This window comes from Pteropus vampyrus, unplaced genomic scaffold, assembly GCF_000151845.1.
Source record: "Pteropus vampyrus isolate Shadow unplaced genomic scaffold, Pvam_2.0 Scaffold72, whole genome shotgun sequence".
Taxonomy (NCBI): Eukaryota; Metazoa; Chordata; class Mammalia; order Chiroptera; family Pteropodidae; genus Pteropus; species Pteropus vampyrus.
The window spans coordinates 2,462,421-2,479,301 of NW_011888853.1; the positions used below are offsets into that span (position 1 = coordinate 2,462,421).

The 16,881-nt window shown below is 62.4% G+C and overlaps 2 protein-coding genes across 2 annotated transcripts; one reads left to right on the forward strand and one right to left on the reverse strand.

Moving 5' to 3' along the window:
- Window positions 1-15: 15 nt before the first annotated feature.
- Window positions 16-3,097, forward strand: CDK3 (cyclin dependent kinase 3; the record flags this gene model as incomplete). Its single annotated transcript, XM_011362068.2, has 5 exons — window positions 16-195; window positions 279-449; window positions 546-647; window positions 1,009-1,212; window positions 2,391-3,097. Coding segments are annotated over 5 exons (783 nt in total), but the record flags the coding sequence as incomplete, so codon positions are not given.
- Window positions 3,098-3,230: 133 nt separating this feature from the next.
- Window positions 3,231-16,230, reverse strand: EVPL (envoplakin). The gene is made up of 19 exons (XM_023531712.1): window positions 16,107-16,230; window positions 15,583-15,712; window positions 15,368-15,406; window positions 15,055-15,216; window positions 14,870-14,977; window positions 14,587-14,682; window positions 13,375-13,500; window positions 12,776-12,922; window positions 12,387-12,541; window positions 12,147-12,244; window positions 11,666-11,838; window positions 9,949-10,127; window positions 9,717-9,855; window positions 9,385-9,578; window positions 8,893-9,043; window positions 8,136-8,219; window positions 7,896-8,006; window positions 7,715-7,807; window positions 3,231-7,021 (listed from the first exon to the last, which is right to left on the reverse strand). The coding sequence occupies exons 2-19, from the start codon at window positions 15,688-15,690 to the stop codon at window positions 3,581-3,583; spliced, it is 5,604 nt and encodes a 1,867-aa protein (XP_023387480.1). The 5' UTR covers window positions 15,691-15,712; window positions 16,107-16,230; the 3' UTR covers window positions 3,231-3,580.
- Window positions 16,231-16,881: the final 651 nt, after the last annotated feature.

A 16,881-nucleotide genomic window follows, 5' to 3' on the forward strand; every position in this document is an offset into this window, starting at 1 on the left:
GGGGGAGGAGGCAGGGAAGTCGGCCCATCCCGGTCCACCTGGGGGCCGCATGCTGACTGGTGTCACCTGGCCAGGCTGCTGGACGTGGTGCACAGTGAGAAGAAGCTGTACCTGGTGTTCGAGTTTCTCAGCCAGGACCTGAAGAAGTTCATGGACTCCACCCCGGCCTCCGAGCTCCCCCTGCACTTGGTCAAGGTACCGAGTGAAGGACGAGGTGGGACCGGCTCGGGCGGCCCCACTGCCGCTCGGCCAGCTCCTTCTCACGCTCACTGTTCCAGAGCTACCTCTTCCAGCTGCTGCAGGGCGTGAATTTCTGCCACTCCCATCGGGTCATCCACCGAGACCTGAAGCCCCAGAATCTGCTCATCAATGAGTTGGGTGCCATCAAGCTGGCCGACTTTGGACTGGCGCGAGCCTTCGGGGTCCCCCTACGCACCTACACCCATGAGGTGCAGCAGGACAAAGGGATGAGGAGGGTGGCCAAAGGGGTGTCACCTGTGCCCTCGGCCACCCTGAACGAGGCTGCTTTCTTGTTGTCCCCACAGGTGGTGACACTCTGGTATCGCGCCCCCGAGATCCTTTTGGGCAGCAAGTTCTACTCGACAGCTGTGGATATCTGGAGCATTGGTTGCATCTTTGCAGAAATGGTAGTGAGAGGGACAGACATGGCCGCAGGGAGGCCACAGGCTGGGTCCTACTGGGGTGGGAAGTGGGAGGACTCTGATCCTCCTGTGAGAGGTGGATTAAGGGGTGTTTGGGACTTGGCTAAAGGGCTGAGGAAGCCGGTCTGATTCCAGAAAGGCCAAGATTCTTAGCACAGCCCTGGGAAAGATATCTGGAAGGCACATCCCTGGTCTGGCCTCTGATCTGGTTTGGATTCTGAATGATATGGGGGAAGCTGGGCCTGTCCCTGTCCACATGGGGGCTGCATCCCGACTGGCATCACCCGGCCGGGCTGCTGGACGTGGCGCCGTGAGAAGCTGTACCTTCTCTTCTTCCCCATTTCAGGTGATCCGCAGAGCCCTGTTTCCTGGCGACTCTGAGATCGACCAGCTCTTTCGTATCTTTCGCACCCTGGGGACACCCAGTGAAGCCGTGTGGCCAGGGGTCACCCAGCTGCCTGACTATAAGGGAAGCTTCCCCAAGTGGAACAGGAAGGGGCTGGAGGAGATTGTGCCCAATCTGGAACCTGAGGGCCAGGACCTGCTCATGGTAGGTACAGGTAGGTGGCCAGGGAGGGCGAGAAAGGCCACTTGGCTCCAGCTGCCGCTCCAACCAGAAGCGTGTCCTTTGTTACCAGTGCCTTATGTAACCCTGGCTCCTTCCGCGCCCAGGCTGGTTGACCCCTGTACACAACTGTGCGTGATGCTGTCCCACCTGGATGCCTCTCCTGTGATGAGATGATTGCTCATCTTCCCTTTTCAAGCTCTCTCTTCTAGCTAGCTTTGTCATCGTGCTGTGATTCTTGCCCTTTTGTCCTAAATTGCCTTGCGTTTCCGGTCATTTTCCTTGGGGACATTACTGCCCCATCGAGGCTGCGCACGTCCCCAGGCAGGGACCACACTCCGACTGCCTCAGTATTGCCTGTGCCTTCGGCGCTTCCCGCAGTGGCTGCGCTACACCAGGCTGCTCAGAGCAGGCTGTCCCCTGCGGCCGGAGTCCCTGCCACAGTCCTCACGCCCCTCTCCTGTTGTGCCATCCTGACCCCTGGGTCCGGCCTAGGCCAGACTGCCCAGAAGGCCTTGGGCAGAGCCGTCCGTTCTTGCCCACGAGGACCCGGAGCCACGGTTCTCCCTTTGATCTGGTGCTGGATCAGAGGGAGGCCGGGCAGTGTTTTCCTCCTGTGGCTCCGCATCCTGCTTGGCAGAACTGTGTGTGTGTTTGCCAGCCCGAGGCCCCAGGACAGCACAGACTTCCAGCCAAGCTCGTAGGCAGAGCTCAGTCCTGGCTGCTCAGAGTCCTGGCTGGTCGGAAGCGGGGGCGGGTCCTTGCACAGCCTGGCAGGGTTTAAGGACTCAGAGTTCCTGCAGCACCCTCAGGTGTGCTCCCTGGCAGGTTTGGCCCCTACTTCTGGATACACAGAGAGAAGTGTGTTTCAACCAGAGGTAGGGTGGGCCTGGAAACCTCACTAAGGAAGAAGAGAGGCAGACTCGGCCTCAGTAGCATGAAGGAGACCAGTCTGACTCAGCGGGGCTGGACCAGAGCTAATTGTTTGTCTCCATATCCCGAGAGTGTCCAGAACTGGCTCCCGAGCTGGGAGGCAGTGGCTTCCTGCAGTTCTGGGTCTGGAGGCAGCTCTCAGGGGCCCTGCAACCCAGAGAGCTTGTTCCTCTCCCCACCCTGGCCACACCCGGGCCCAATCTCTTTCCTCCAACCCCCTTCCTTCGCAGCAACTCCTACAGTACGACCCTGACCAGCGGATTTCAGCCAAGACCGCCCTTGCCCATCCATACTTCTCGTCCGCTGAGGCCTCCCCGGTCCCCCACCAGTGTGTGCTGGAGCGTTTTTGCCGCTGAGAACATGTGAGGCCACTGTCTTGAAGCCTCTCCCCAGCGGCTGCCCCAGCCACCTCCCCACGCACTTGCTGAGAAGGACGACATCTGGGAGAGGGCACAGCTCTGAGGAGTTTGGCGTCAGCCATCGGAGGGCCGAGTTTGGGTTAGTCCTGCCCTAGGTTAGCGAGTTCCTGTGTTGTTTTTTGGGTTGGATGGCGCCGTTTCAAGATGGGGACACAGAAGCTCAGTGCATGAGGGGGCATGTTAGAGACTGGGTCCCCTGGCACTGGCACAGGTGCCCAGCAAGCGAGGCCCTCATCCGACCTTCACCTGCCCAGCCCTCGGCGGCCGTGTCAGATCCTGCGGGAAAGGGTGCCCTCTGCTGGTCTTTTGGATTTAAAATGTTTTGGGGAAGAGTTGCGTTCCAGTGAAGAGTCAGTCTCTCCAGTTAAACAGGAAGCGGGGTGAGAGCGAGAGGGGACATTTTCCTGGTCCCAGGGGAGGTCGGGGTGTGCGTGGCTGTTGTGCGTAATTGTCACCCACAGTATGCTTACATTTGTTTGCCTCTGGCGTTAACGGGAAATAAAAGTCATGCACTCTGAGATTTCCCGTCTTTTTCTGTTGAGAGGAGGGGGCAGCGGGCACTGGCCGGTCCATGATCTCCTTCCGTGACCTCCTCCCAGAGTCAAAGGAGCCTCGCCCTCTGAGAGCCCCCGTTTCGTAGGAGGGCCAGTGGGCATGTTCGTAACCCCCGGGCAGGACTCGGCATTGGTGCACCTTGTGCCCAAGGCCCAGACAAATCCATTCCACGCCCCCAAAATGAGAGCAAGACACTGGGACGATCGGTTTATTGGCAGTACTAGGCGGGGGAGGAGGGAGGGACACAGGGCTGCTGATCACCAGGTCGGGGATGGGCGGGCACCAACTTAAGGGGCGGGGGCCCAACACCGTGAAGCTGAGTAACAGAACGGCCATCAGACAGAGGGAAAGCCTACCCGCCCCCCCGGGTCAGGCTATGGGGGTGAGGGGTGCACGCATCCTCCCCTCGCCCCTCACGCACTCTCCCCATGACTGCTCGGCCCCCATCAGCGCAGGGCGCGGGGTACGGTGGGGGAGGCTGAGCGGTAGCAGCGGTACCCCTCCAGGGCAGCAGGGAGGAGCAGCAGGCCGCTCACGGGGTCTTTGCGGCAGCGTGCCATGGCCTCCCTGTAGCTCAGCCGCTCTTTGGAGATGGGGTCTGTCAAATCCTTCTCGTAGCTGGACTCATCCTGCAGGAGCTGCGCCAGCTCTTCACTGACCATTCCGGAGAGCACGGCCTGCGGGATGGGGATGCGGCCTGTCCTCCTGGGGTCGATGAGCCCCCCGGTCAGATGCTGCACCTGCAGGTGCGGGAGCGCGCTCTCCCGTGGCATCCAGCCTTTCTGGATGGCCTCGCCCACCGACAGCCGCTTCTTGGTGACGGGGTCCTCGATGCCGGTGAAGGCCTTCTGGGCGTTGAGCAGCCTCTGGGTCGAGGTGTTCTCGATCAGCCCCCTCTCCAGGGCTTTGTGCACGGAGTAGCGCTCTCGGCTCAGGAGGTCTATGATGCCCCCCGTGGCCGCCTGGGCCTCCAGCAGCTTCTGCCCGGTGATGGGGTCCAGCATGTTCTTGGCCATGGCCGTCTTGATGGTGCACTTGTTGTCTGTGGTCGTGTCGTAGACCCCGGCAATGGGGAAGCTGTCATCGCCAAGCCCGAGAGAGAAGCTGGGAGAGAAGAAACCGGAGCTCTGGGGGGCTGGCGAGGCCACTGGGGATTTGGAGATGATGGAGCCGATGGAGAGCGAGGGGCAGGGCTTGGTCTCCCCGGCCACGAGCAGGGCGAACTCGGAGATGGGCAGGTGGCCGTCCCTGTAGAGATGGTACTCCTCCTTGGAGATGTGCCGGCAGCGCAGGGCGGCCTCGATGGAGTACTGCTTCCCGCTCTTGCGGTCCAGCAGCACCGACTCCTCCCCACAGGGCCCCAAGGTGGTGACCTCCTCCCAGTCACACTCGAGCTCCTGCAGCTGGAGGTACTGGCCTCGATCGATGATGCCTCTCTTGTAGGCCTCATACGGGGACATGTCCTTCCCCGTCTCCGGTTCCAGGATGGAGATCTTGGTAGAGAGGTTGGTCTCTCGTGTCTGGGTCTCCTGGTTGAGCTGCTCCCGGCTCACCTTGGTGTGGAGGTCCCGGAGGGTCCTCTCCTTCTCGTAGATCTGGTCCTTCTCGTGGAGGATGGCCGCCTCGAGCTGCGAGAGTTCCTGGCCCTGCTGGGCCGCCTTCTGCCGCTCGCTCTCCGTCTTCTGGCTGAGCAGCTTCGACTCCTCCTGCAGGTGCAGCACCTTCTGCTGCTTCTGCCTCTCCAGCTCCTGCAGCTCCTGCTGCAGCTGCCTGCACTCCTGGCTGCCCTGGTTCCGGGCCTTCTGGAGCTCGGTCTCCTCCCGGCTCCAGGTCCTGCTCAGCGCCTCGGCCCTGTCGATCCGCTCCCGGAGGCGCTGCAGCGCCTCCTCCTGGCCCTTCCGGGCCGCGCGCTCCCTGTTGAGCATCTCCCACACCCGAGACCGCTCGCCCTCTAGCGCCCGGTCCTTCTCCACCCTGATCACCTCCTTGTAGATGGTCTTCTCTTGCGATTTGGTTTTCTGGAGGACGTCGATCTGGACCTGTAGGTTCTTGCACTCCCGATGCAGCTCCGTCACCTGGGTCTTCTCCCGGTCCAGGTCCTGCCGCAGGGCTTCCGTGCACTTCTCCAGATCCGGGTCCTTCTCCAGCTTGACCACCTCCTCCATGATGATCTTCTCCTGCACCGCAGGAGGCCGTTTCTCGAGCTCCTGGATCCGCAAGGTCAGCTGCCGCATCTCCTTCTCCACGGCCAGCTTCTTGTCGCGGTCCTCCTGGAAGCTGAGCAGGCCCTCCTTCTCCTCCACGGCGGCCAGCAGCTGCTGGACCTCCCGCTCCAGCTGCCGCCGCCGGCCCACCTCCTCATCCAGGCTCCGGCTCAGCCTGCTGTGGTCCTCGTGGAGCTTCGGGTCCTTCTGGGTGACCACCACCTCCTGCACCACCACCTTCTCCTCGGGCCGCCTCCTCTCCAGCAGCAGGTACTTGTTCTGCAGCTCGTAGACCACGTCCTCGGCGGCCCGCCGCTTCTGGGCCGCTTCCCGCACCTCCTGGCGGAGCCGCTCGGCCTCCTTCTCCAGGACGGGGTCCTTCTCGTGGCGCACCACCTCCTTGCTCACCGTCTGGGTCTCCACCTTGGACCGCTCCCGCTTCCACTGGTCGCGCTCCCCCTGCAGCCGGATGCGCTGCTCCTGGGCCCTCCCGCTGGCATTGACCAGCTCGTTGAGCCGCACCTTCAGGCGGTCGATTTCCCGCAGCACCTCTGGGCTCCTCTCGTGCTTCACCACCTCCCGCGTCACCTGCTTGTACTCCACCAGGGGCTTCTGGGCCCGCAGGACGGCCAGGTCAGGCAGCAGCTTCTCCACCTCCTTCTCCACGCTGCCCCGCTCGCTGGCGGTCTGCTGCAGCTCGGCCCTGAGCCGCGCGATCTCCCGCTCCGTCTCCGGATCCACCTGGAAGATCTCGTGGACGCGCTCCTGGAGCTCCACTTTGGGCTTCTGCTTCTCCACCGTGCTGAGCTTGTCACGCAGCTCCTCCAGCTCCCTGGCCAGCGTCGCATTCTTACTCCTCTCCCCCTCGAGGAGGCTCCGCAGCCTGGACGCCTCCTTGAGAAGGCCTGGGTCCTGCTCCACCTTCTTCACCTCCTTCACGATCACCTTGGGCTGCACGGCGCCGATCGCCCGGCCCAGGTCTTCGATGCGCACCTGCAGCGTGGCCGCGGCCTCCTCTGCCCTCCTCCTCTGCGCAGCATCCTCCTCCACCTGCCGCCTCAGAGCCTGCACGGCCTTGACCATTTCCAGGTCCTTCTCCACCTTGACCACTTCTTTCACCACGACCTTCTCCTTCACATTGGCCTCCTTCTGCTCCAGGGCCAGCAGCTCCTTCTTGAGCCCCTCCAGCCGGGCCGACACAGCCGTGTTCTCGCCACGGAGCTGCTGGATCTCGCTGCTGAGCTGGGCCGCCTGGCTATCCAGACCGGGGTCCTTCTCGATCTGAGTAACCTCCTTGGTCAGCAGATGAGGCTGCATGGCCTTCCTCTTGCCCTCCAGCTGGACGACCTTCTGGGCCGCCATTTCCAGGTCTGCCTGCAGGCTGGCCCGCTTCTTGCTCTCATCTTCCACCTGGGACTTCACCCTCGACAGATTGCTCTCCAGCTGGGGGTCCCGGTAAAACTCCACCACCTCCTTCTCCTCCAGCCTCTCCACGGGCCGCTGGGTCCTCAGCTGCAGCAGCTGGCGCCTCTGCTCTTCCAGATCGTGCTGCACCTGGGCCACCCGCTTCCTCTCCTCCTCCAGCTGGGACCTCAGGGCCTCTGACTCCCTCCCCGCTTGGGCTGGGCTCCCAGATCCCTGCTGTGCGTCATGGGCCACCTGGATGTCCTCGCTGAGCTCCTTCTGCAGAGGGAGAGAAGGAAGGGAAGAGTCCTGGGGGGAGGGGGCCTTCTTCCCCTCTCCCAAGATCAGAGACCCCCTCCCTGCTTCCTGACACTTCCCGGTAGGTCCCAGGACATGGAGCCGGAGACCGGAGATGCTTAGATGCAGGTGTTTTGAGAAGCCCCGTCAGTGCCATGATGTTAGGATGTGAGGCGGTGCTCAGGCCAAGTTTGTACTAGAACATGAAAATAGGACCGGTTCTCCCTTCCACACCTTCTCCCCTTCTCCTCCATCCGGGCTCCCAGAAACGAGCCCACACTCCTCTGGGGGTGCTGGAACATGCCTCTGGGTAGGAGAAATCTGGCAAGTCCCTTGACCAGTCACTAAGAGTCACGGAGAGCTTCTGGCTCCCGGTCCCCCAGGGAGGGGACCTAGGTGGCCTCCTGCCCACTGTAGCTGGATCCTAAGGCTGAAGACTTGGTGGGGATTTTCTCTGGTCCGCACTGGGGGACTGCCCAGTGGCTAAGCTGTGACCTCCCCGAATGATATCTCCAGGGCCTAACTCTGAGATGGGGACCAGTCTGTAAGAGCTGCTGGGGAGAGAACTGGGGGGACGTAGAACCCCAGAGCTGCAGGCGGCAAAAGAAAATGTGCCAGGTCGACTACGGGGCCAGGCTGCCCAGGGTGGAAACGGAGCGGGCACCCTCCCCGTACCTTCTCCAGCATCTTTCTGGCAAACTCCAGCTGGCACAGCTGCTGTTGGTGTGCAGCCGCAACCTCGGTGTAGGCTTTTGTCAGATTCTGCTCCTGGAGAGGCCAAAGGGAGGGGGAGGGAGAGCGGCGTCAGCTCCCGCCGCAGAGGCCGCAGAGCTGGTACTTCTGGATGCCATCTTACCTGGGCCTGGATGCTCTCCTGCAGGGGAGCCACTCGGGGTCTCTTGGGGGCCGAGCCTGCCTGGGTGAGACCCAGGGAGCAGCGGTAGGTTTCTGCCTGTAGCTCGTAGTCCTGAGCAGGGAGGCAAGGACAGCAGGCTGGTGGTCAGTGGGGGAAGCTGGGGCTGGGAGATCAGGGGCCTGGCAGAGGGAGGGAGGGCGGGCGGATAAGGAGGGACAAACGGCAGTAAAACCCGCTTACCTGGAGAGCCGCCTGCAGGTCCTGGGAGAGGCGGGATGCCGTGGCTCTGTCCTGCTCCCGGCCCCGGATCTCCTGCAGAAGCCTCTGCCCAGGAAGAGGTGAGAATCAGGGAGATCAGGTCGCACCAGTCACCGGACTCGCCTCCAGCCGGGCTCCTCCGGGGCCACCGGCGGGGCAGGAAGGGTTGTGTGGGAAACTGCCCTTCCTCTCCCTGACCCACATGGCCTCGGCTTGGGGCATTTCACCCGTGCCACCTGGCTGTCCTATCTATTCCTTAGGCCTCGGCTTAGATGTCACTTGCCCCGACCCTCACACGTGTCCTGCCGCGGACCCCCACAGTGCTCTTGCTTCTCCGCCAAGTGCTTATCAGCACTATGGCCTGCGACGCACCGGCCCCCACCAGCCTGGGCTGCACCCCCAGCCCCTGGTGCAGTGCCAGTGTGTGGCAGAGGCTTGCCAAATGTGAGGAAGGAAGAGCTGGAACCCCAGGAGCATGGAGCCTGCTTCCTACCTCGGACCACACAGTGATGCGCCGGCCGTGTTTTGTGGGCACAGTGGAGCATTTTGGGTGGGGGGTGGTGGTGATGACCCAAGGCCTCTGTGGTCTGAGCTTTGAGGTCACTTAGAATACTGGCCACTAGGGGGCCACACGCGCACAGGTGGCTCTCCCTGCGGAGGAGGCTGCCAGGGAGGGTGGGCATGGCTCCCGGCAGGGGCCTGACCTGACCCCAAGTCGCCAGCAGCCCCAACCCCATACCTTCTGCGCCTGCAGCTTGTAGGCGATCTGGCTGGGTCCATCACTGGGCCGCACCTGGTTGTGGGGCAGGTGCTCCAGCCAGGAGCTCAAGTTGTCCCTGCAGTTCTTGAACTGCTGGTAGGTGAGGCCAGCGTCCTGCACGGTCTTCTCCCTGTGCAAGGATGAGGCCCCGAGCAGAGGTGAGAGTTGCCCTCCAGGAATAATGAGGGGAGCGTGGAGGGGGCTGGTGGGCGCCTCCCTCTCAGACACCCATCAGGAAGCCTGAGTAGCTGCCACACTGATCCCCGAACTCTGGCCTCGTGCTGGTACTGGGCATTATGAGATGGATGGGACAGCCTCTGCCAGACACCACCCTGGGGGGTAGGCACTGTTATTATCCCACCGTAGAGGCCCAGAGAGGCACAGTCACCGGTGCAAGGTCACAGGCTCGTCGGCAGCAGCTGCTGTGTGCCGTCGGGGCATGCCTTGAGCCCTGACGGCCCAGCCACTCACCGCAGGTCCAGCTGGTCCCCCACGGCGTGGTAGCGGTCAGTGAGGGCCTGCACTTGGCGCTGCTGGTGTGGCAGGTCTTGGCAGAACTCGTGGAAATTGTTCTGCAGTGCGGAGCACGCGTGCTCAGCGGCCTTCAGCTCGCGGTGCAGCCCCAGCACGTAGGCCTGTTGCTCCAGCAGCTCCTTTCTCTGGCGCTGGGGGAGGCGGGGACACAGCGACATGCCCCCTTGCGGTTTCGGTTTCGTGAGACTCCACGTCTGCTCCCCACCTGCCTCTGCATGCCTGTTCAGGCTGTGCCCCTCCTCCCGCCAGGAGGCCACCTGGCCCCTTACCTGCAGCTTGCTGACCCTCTCCTGCAGGGCATCTGGGCCAGCGGGGATGGGGGCCTCCTGCGCCAGCGCGGACTCGAAGCCTCGGATGACCCTGTCCGCTTCCTGGATCTGCCGCTCCAGACCCAGGGCAGCCTTGGCTCTGCCGCGGGGGAGGCCGATGGTTAGTCACTCCCTCAGCCTCACCCCTGCCGCCCGGCCCAGCCACCCCTTCCCCAGGCCCTGGAGCACTCACTTCTCTCCGTAGAGGTTGCAGAGAACCTGCACGTCACTGTACTTGTTCTTGACATTGTTGAGGGCCACGGGCAGGTGCAAGGCGGCTGGGCCCGCAGGCCGAGCTGATAGGAGCGCCTCGCACTCCTGCTGGGCTGCCTCCTTCTCTGCTCCCAGGCTCTGCAGCTGCTGGGCTGTGTCCTGGGGTGGGTGGGGGTCAGGGATGTGTGCTCTGGGCAGGCGAGTTTCACCCAGCCCTCCTGCCAGGTTGACCTAACTCCGCCCATGAACCTGAGAGTGTGGTGGGTATGTGCTCGAGCCCAGGCTAAAGATCTGGGAGCAGTCCTGGCCTTGCTAATCCCCGTGTGGATGACCTGGGGCAGGTGAACCTCTCTGACCCTCAGTCTCCTCATCTACAGAATGATTAACGGAAGGATGAAATGAGACCATGTGTGTCAGGAGCTTGGCAGTGCCAGGCACGAAGTCGCCCACCACAGTCTGTATGTCACTGTCTTGTTATTCACAAGCCTTCAGTCCCCTGCCCCATTGCTAAAGGTTCGGCAGCAAAGCCCTCGCTCTGTCTCCTTGGGGTTATTTCGTTCATTCTTTTATCACTTTTTCATTTATCTCTTCTATAAGTCATAGGTGCTGACTCTGTGCCATGCCCTGCCCGCCTTCCAGTGTAACTGGGCTTCCCATGGACCCCAACACTCCTGTGACTTCAAAACCCAAGGACCTATCTGGGGCCCCAGAGAGCTGTTTCAGGGCAGCGTAACCAGTGACTTAACGTGGGGTGTGAAGGCCCAGCCCCCTATCAGGGCCAGACCCCCCCCCCGGGGTGGGCGGAGGTCTTTGTTGAGGCAGCATCAGGGTACAGTGCCTCCTTCTGCTGCTCCTGCTTCCTGCCTCCACCCCACAGGTAGCACCCTTGGGATGCCCTCACGAACACCCAGCACGCTCATCTCTACCTCAAAGAGGCCTCCAGGTCCCTGCAACCTGCAGCTCCTAATGGTCATCCTTCCCCGCCTGGCCCGCCCTCTGCCCTGGCTGCAGCGCCCCGTCCCGACTCCAGGGCCCTATGACCCCCTATGGTACGTTGTGCAGTGAAAATCACAAGTTGCACAGCAACAGATTCAAAACTTTAAAACTAAACCCAAACGATATGTTTGCGTAGAAACCGGTTTGGAAGGCTGCTACCCCCACCCCCACCTGCACCCCCACCCCACCCCCAGGTGTGGGGAAGGAACACTTTCACTATTAGTGCCTCTGAGGACAAGTTCTTTCTGATCATGTTTACATGGCTGCTCTCTGGGGGGGGCCCCCTCCCCCCCGACCCCGCTAGCCTCCTGGGAGCAAGCACCCCTAAGATGCTCCAGGCTTCCTGGCTGCTCTCGGGTCCCTCTCAACACCTACTGAGTTGGGGTCATAGGATGTTTACTCTGGGCCTTGCCCTTCTAGAACCTTCCCGGGCCTTACTACACTCCATCCTCAGGACAACAGGATGAGCTGGATATTCCTGCACCCGTTTTCAGGGATGAGGAAGCCAAGGCCCAGAGAGGTTACGCGAATCGACCAAGGTCACAGAGCCGGTTAGTGGCGGGGCCAGGACGGGAAGCAGCTTGCGTGGGCGCTGCACTGTGCTTTCCCTTGTCCACCGCAGGTCCCTGTGGCTCCCAAACTTGCCTCGCTTAGTTTCTGCAGCCCCAGGGCAGGGCCGCTTCTTGCCCCCGCTCGCCCACCTTGTGGCTTTGGATGCGGCCCTCCAGGTCCTCCAGCGGTGTGGTGCGGCTGAGTGGGGCCCGGGCCCAGGCCAGTATCTGCTTCTCCATCTGCCGCAGGTCCCCATCCAGCCGGTTCATCTGTGTCAGGAGCTTCTGGGCCTGTGGGTCAGCTGTAGCTGAGCCAGTTGGGGCTGGGAGCACAGGGAGACTGTGAGGGTCCAGGGCCTGTGTCCCATCTGCCCGCCTGTCCAAGAGGCTCCTCCCTGGGTACCCAAACAGGGTCCTGTGTGGGTTAGGGCGGGGAGGGGATGGGCAGGGCCTAACTGAGGGAGGGACAGCCCCAGGGGCTTGCCGACCCAGAAGATGGAATGCCCAGAGCAGACATCCTTAACCCAGGGCCACCCCGGCCCACCGCAGCCCTCCAGCAGTGGCCAAAGTAGGAGTCTACTCCCTCTATTCCAGCAACCCCCCACCCCACTCCCTGGCCAGTCCGTGGTACCCTGCTGGCCCGGCCGTAAGGGCTCCACAACGTTGGTCTTCAGGCGGCTCTGGGCTGTGGCCAGTTTCTGCTTCAGAGCCTGCATCTCCGAAGCCAGCCTGGAGGGAGAAGAGCAGGGAAGGTGAGCCTCCTCCCTCGCCACCAGTCCAGGCGAAGGCCAGGCACCGGCCTCGGACCCCACGGGGCCTGGCTAGATCCCCAGCCCGCCTCCTGCCTCTGTGTATCCCCAGGGAGACCCACTTGGAGGCCCTGGCCACGGCTTCGGGGTCCGGAGCTGGGATGCAGAAGCAGGCGGCCGGGGCGCGCTTGGTCTCCCCGCCCAGGCCCTGCACGACCCAGGTGTGTGGGTTCGTGTTGTCCATCAGCGTATACCGCTCACCCCGCAGCAGCTGCACCTGAGGGGCAGGCAGGGGGCTCATGTAAGCTCAGGGGCCAGGGCCAGAAAAGGGACCAAGGCCAAGACGGGGTAGGGGCTGGGGCAGGGGCAGGAATTGGAGTGGAGGGTGCTGGGGCAGGGGTAAGGACAGGCCAGAGGCAGGGCAAGGCATGGAGAGAGGAGGCTTGGACCAGGGGTGGAGTGGGGTGGGGTGGGGCGGGAGGGGGCAGGGGCAGGGCGGCTGGGCCTGTACTTCTCCCGAGTCCCAGTCACAGATGCTGTCCACAGGCAGAGGCTGCTGGGGTGGGTTCCGGCGTTGTGGCAGAGGGGCTACTTCCCGGCTCCGCCGCTGCAGGTCCCCAATAGTCTTCTCAGCCATGGCCAGTTTCTTCTCCTCTGCCTGTGGGGTCCCAGGCAGTGGGGGTTCAGGCCAGGCCTGGCCCGTACCCACACCCCCACAAGCAAACCAGGGTCTGGCCTTCATAAAGTGAGGGTTTCTAGGTCAGCAAAGCAAAAGAAGCCCCTCCCTGGGGACCCAGGACCCTTGGGTCTGTGGGATGGGGTGGAGGGGGGCCACCCAGCATCACCCAGGCCTCTGGAGTGGGAGCCCAAGGGCCTCGGAGCGATCCTGGAGGCCCTGTCACATGACAGACGAGGAAACTTGAGGTCCAAAGAGGGGAGGAGCTTGCTAGTAACAGACCAGCCTCCTTCTGCTGGGGTGACCCCCTTCTCCTGACCCCCAAGACTAGGGCTCAGAGTAGGGCTAGGTACCTGGGGGGTGGTGAGCCCCAGACACATGGGCAGGCCCCCTTCCCAGGAGAGGGGTGCAGAGGCCGGGCGGGGCAATCTCACCTCCAGCTGTAGTAGCAGCTCTGTGGGGTTAGCGGGGGGCTCCCCAGGGGCAGGGCTGTACTGAATGTCCAGGCTGGAATTAAGCTTTGCCAGGGTTTGGCTGACAGAGTCCGCTTCTTCCTGGAACTGAGTTTGGTGCATGGTTAAGTTCAGAGCCCAGGGTCTCCCACTGCCTGGCGACCCTGCAAACCAGCTAATTGCAAGTGGGCTGAACCCAAACTGCCACTTGTCCCCCACGCTGTAGGCCTTTCTACCTGGGCAGTGGGGCCTTTTGAACTGGAGTGCTTTACAAATGAGGCATTTTCGGTTCACTGAACGTTAGCGAATTTTAGTGAAAATTCAGTAAATTCCCTTTAGTGTTATAAACACTTTGGTTTTGTCCTTCCGGCACAGATGCTGGGCTGTGCCTCTGCTGCCTTGTCACCCTGGCCGGACCCGGGGTGGGTGCCTGGGGCGTCTGAACTGCACTTTTCCCAGCCCCAGAGGAGAAGCCGGGGATGCGCTTTACAGAGCGTCCTGCAGTGGGTGCTGTGAGGGCGTTCTCGTCGACGGCTGTGATGCGGTATTGTGGTTATGTAGGAAAATGCTCTTAAAAGGAAGAGGGAGGAAAAACACTCCTGGGCTTTGGCTGTCGTCTCTCTCAAAGGATATGGAACATTTTGGGTGGAAATTACCAAAAAAGGTCCCTGTTGTGTATTCTATCAATGGTTTCTCAATGCTTTTTTAAAAGATGATCGTCTCTTCTAATAGGCTTTTTAGATATTTTCCCCTTCATTTCCCCACCATCGCCATGTCATTTTAACACCACCGATACGCCGTCTGTCCTTTATGTGTGTATATGTATGATTTATGCATTAAAAAAAAAGAGTTTTTTCTTGTTTTTTTTGCTCCTAAGAAGCAACTAAGCCAACTTTCACCCCCTGGGGAACACTATCACCCTGTTGAGAATGTATGAGTGACATTATTTTCCATCTGGGACCTAGTCACAAAGACACAGTTCTGTCATTTATATAAAGTACCTTGTGTCCCACAAGGCGAGCATGTCCTGCAGTGATCTCCAGACACCTCTGTGCTCCAGCCTGGGGCCCTGGTGGCTGCCCCCACCCCCTAGAACCCATGTACGGCCCTGCCACACCCCTAGCCCTGTGCCCCTTGCCCACCCCTGTGTCCCTTCCCCTGCCCAGCACTGCCCAGCACTGCCTACAGCCTCACCCGGCGATAATCCTCAACGTGCTGCAGCTGGCTCTCCTGGCAGATACACAGGTTCAGGAAGTTCTGCCATTCCATCTTTAGGGCCTCCTGGTGGACCTGGGGACAGCAGCAGGGAGCCCTCGGATCAAGCCCTGTCCTGGTCCCTGCTCTGGTCCGTCCACCCACCCACCGCCCACTCAGCGGGCCCTGCCTTCCATCTCCCTCTCCCCAGCCTCCCTGGGAGGTCCCCCCGTGGAGGGAGCAGGGGTCCCTGAAGCAGCAGGGGGCGTCTGGGCCTTCACACCTGGATGGGCCCCACAGCCGGATGCCCGAGCTCCACCATGCGTTCCCCATCATCCTCCAGCTGGTTCACGCACTGTTCCTGGCTCAGCAGCTCATGCTGCTTGAAGTGCTGGGGGAGAGTGGGAGCGAGCGGTGAGGATGAGGGTGCCCGCGTCCCCTCCCCGCCCCCACGTTCCTCACCCTGACCTCGTACTCCCGCCGCACGCCCACAGGGTCCGCCATGAGGTCGCTCCAGTCCTGCTGCAGGATGTGGTGCTGCTGCTGGGCCAGGGTGCTCAGCTGGCGCGTGCAGCCCTGCAGGTGCGTGTACAGGCTGCCCAGGCTCTGCCCGCGCCACGAGGCTGCCTTCTGCGCTCAGCAGGAGGTGGGGGGAGAAGGGGTACCGAGAGGCGCCATCAGGCTGCACCCGAAAACACTGGTGCCATCAAGAGTGTCCGCAGCCAGGCCCGCCCCACTCCCAGCCCACCCAGACGCCAGCCTGGCCCTAGTTCCTGCTCACCAGAAGGTCCCGGTATTGGCCCCGGATGGTGGCTGCATCCTGTTTCGACCAAGTGGGAGAAAATGCAGGCCTAGTGAGAGGTGGGCTGCAGGGTGGGCTGCCCCGGGCCAACTGGGCCCTTCTGCTGCATCCCTCGCCCCAGAGGCCAGCCAGCCCAGCTCAGGCTCTGACGGGAGAAAGGGGTGGGGGCTGGGATGTGCATGCGGGAGGCTCACCCACCGGCCCCACGAGGCTGCGCAGCTGCTGCCCGTAGGCGTCGATCTCCTTCTGCAAGATGTTGTGCTCTGCGATCTGCTGCTCCAGCTCCGCCATGCCCGGCCCATACTGGCCCTCGCGGACCTGATTCTGCAGAGGAGCTGGCCGCTCAGCTCCACCTTGGACCTGGGCAGGAGCCCGCCTATGCCCTCCCGTGCCCTCCCCGCTTCCCCATCAGTAGGAGCAGAGCTGGTCTTTTTGGCAGAGGGTGGACAGGCCAGGAGAATCACCTGAGTGAATAGCCAGCGGCTCGCCCTGGGAGACGTGCCATTCTCTGAGGCCTCTGAGCCTCCTCCTGCAAGAAGCCTCCCCTGACTGCACTGTGTCCTCTGCTCTCTCCTTCCCCAGACCCCTAACTACCCCTGGGTGGAAGCACACTGTCAGGCCCCGGATGACACACTACTGCTCCAACTACTGCTCCAACTACTCCTGGGTGTGACTCCAGCTCCCTGAGGTGCCCTCGGTATTGGGCATGGCCCCTGACCTGTTTCTGCTCCAGCACCCGCGCCCAGTCCACCCTGGGCCCCATGCTGGGCGGCAGCACCATCTTCTCGTACAGGGCGCGGTACTCGGCACACTCCTGGGTCACCCGCTCGTGCAGCTGCTTGATGCTGCCAAGGAAGTGGCCAGCAGGTCAGAGCTGGCCCAGGGACTCCCCCGGGACCCTCAGTGCCCCCGCCCTTCAGCGCCAGCCCCCACCGCCACCCCACTCACTCCTTCTCGATCTCCTCGGCCTGCGGGTGCTTGAGCCGCCGGGCCTTGTCCACGTCCAGGAAGAGGTCCTTCAGCAACACCTCGGCCTCCTTCAGGCTGCGGCCCGCCTCCTGCCGGTGCTGCAGGGCCTGGCTCTGCTCGCTGTGCAGCCGGTCCTGCAGGCGGGGGAGGGCATCCTCGCTGCCTCTCCCTGCCCCCTGAGCCCCACCCTGAGGGACCCCAGTGGCACTGGCCAGCCTTGGTGTCCACACCGACAAAGGGATAGGCCCATTCACAGGGCAGGCTCAAGGACACAGGGGAGGACTGGGCCCCCCTCGAACCTCTTTGACCCCCCATGTTAGGAGCCCAACAAAGAAGGACTGCTGAGCCTGCTCTCCCACTGTGTTTGGGGACGTCTAGTGAAGGCGACACGATCAGCGGGCACTCCAGGGCGTGACAATGGGCGTCCCAGGGCTCCACGCCCTGCTCCCTGCCCCCGGCCCTCACCTGCTGCAGCCTCTTCTGGGTCTCCAGGATGTCCCTCTCCACCTGGTCAGCATTGGCCT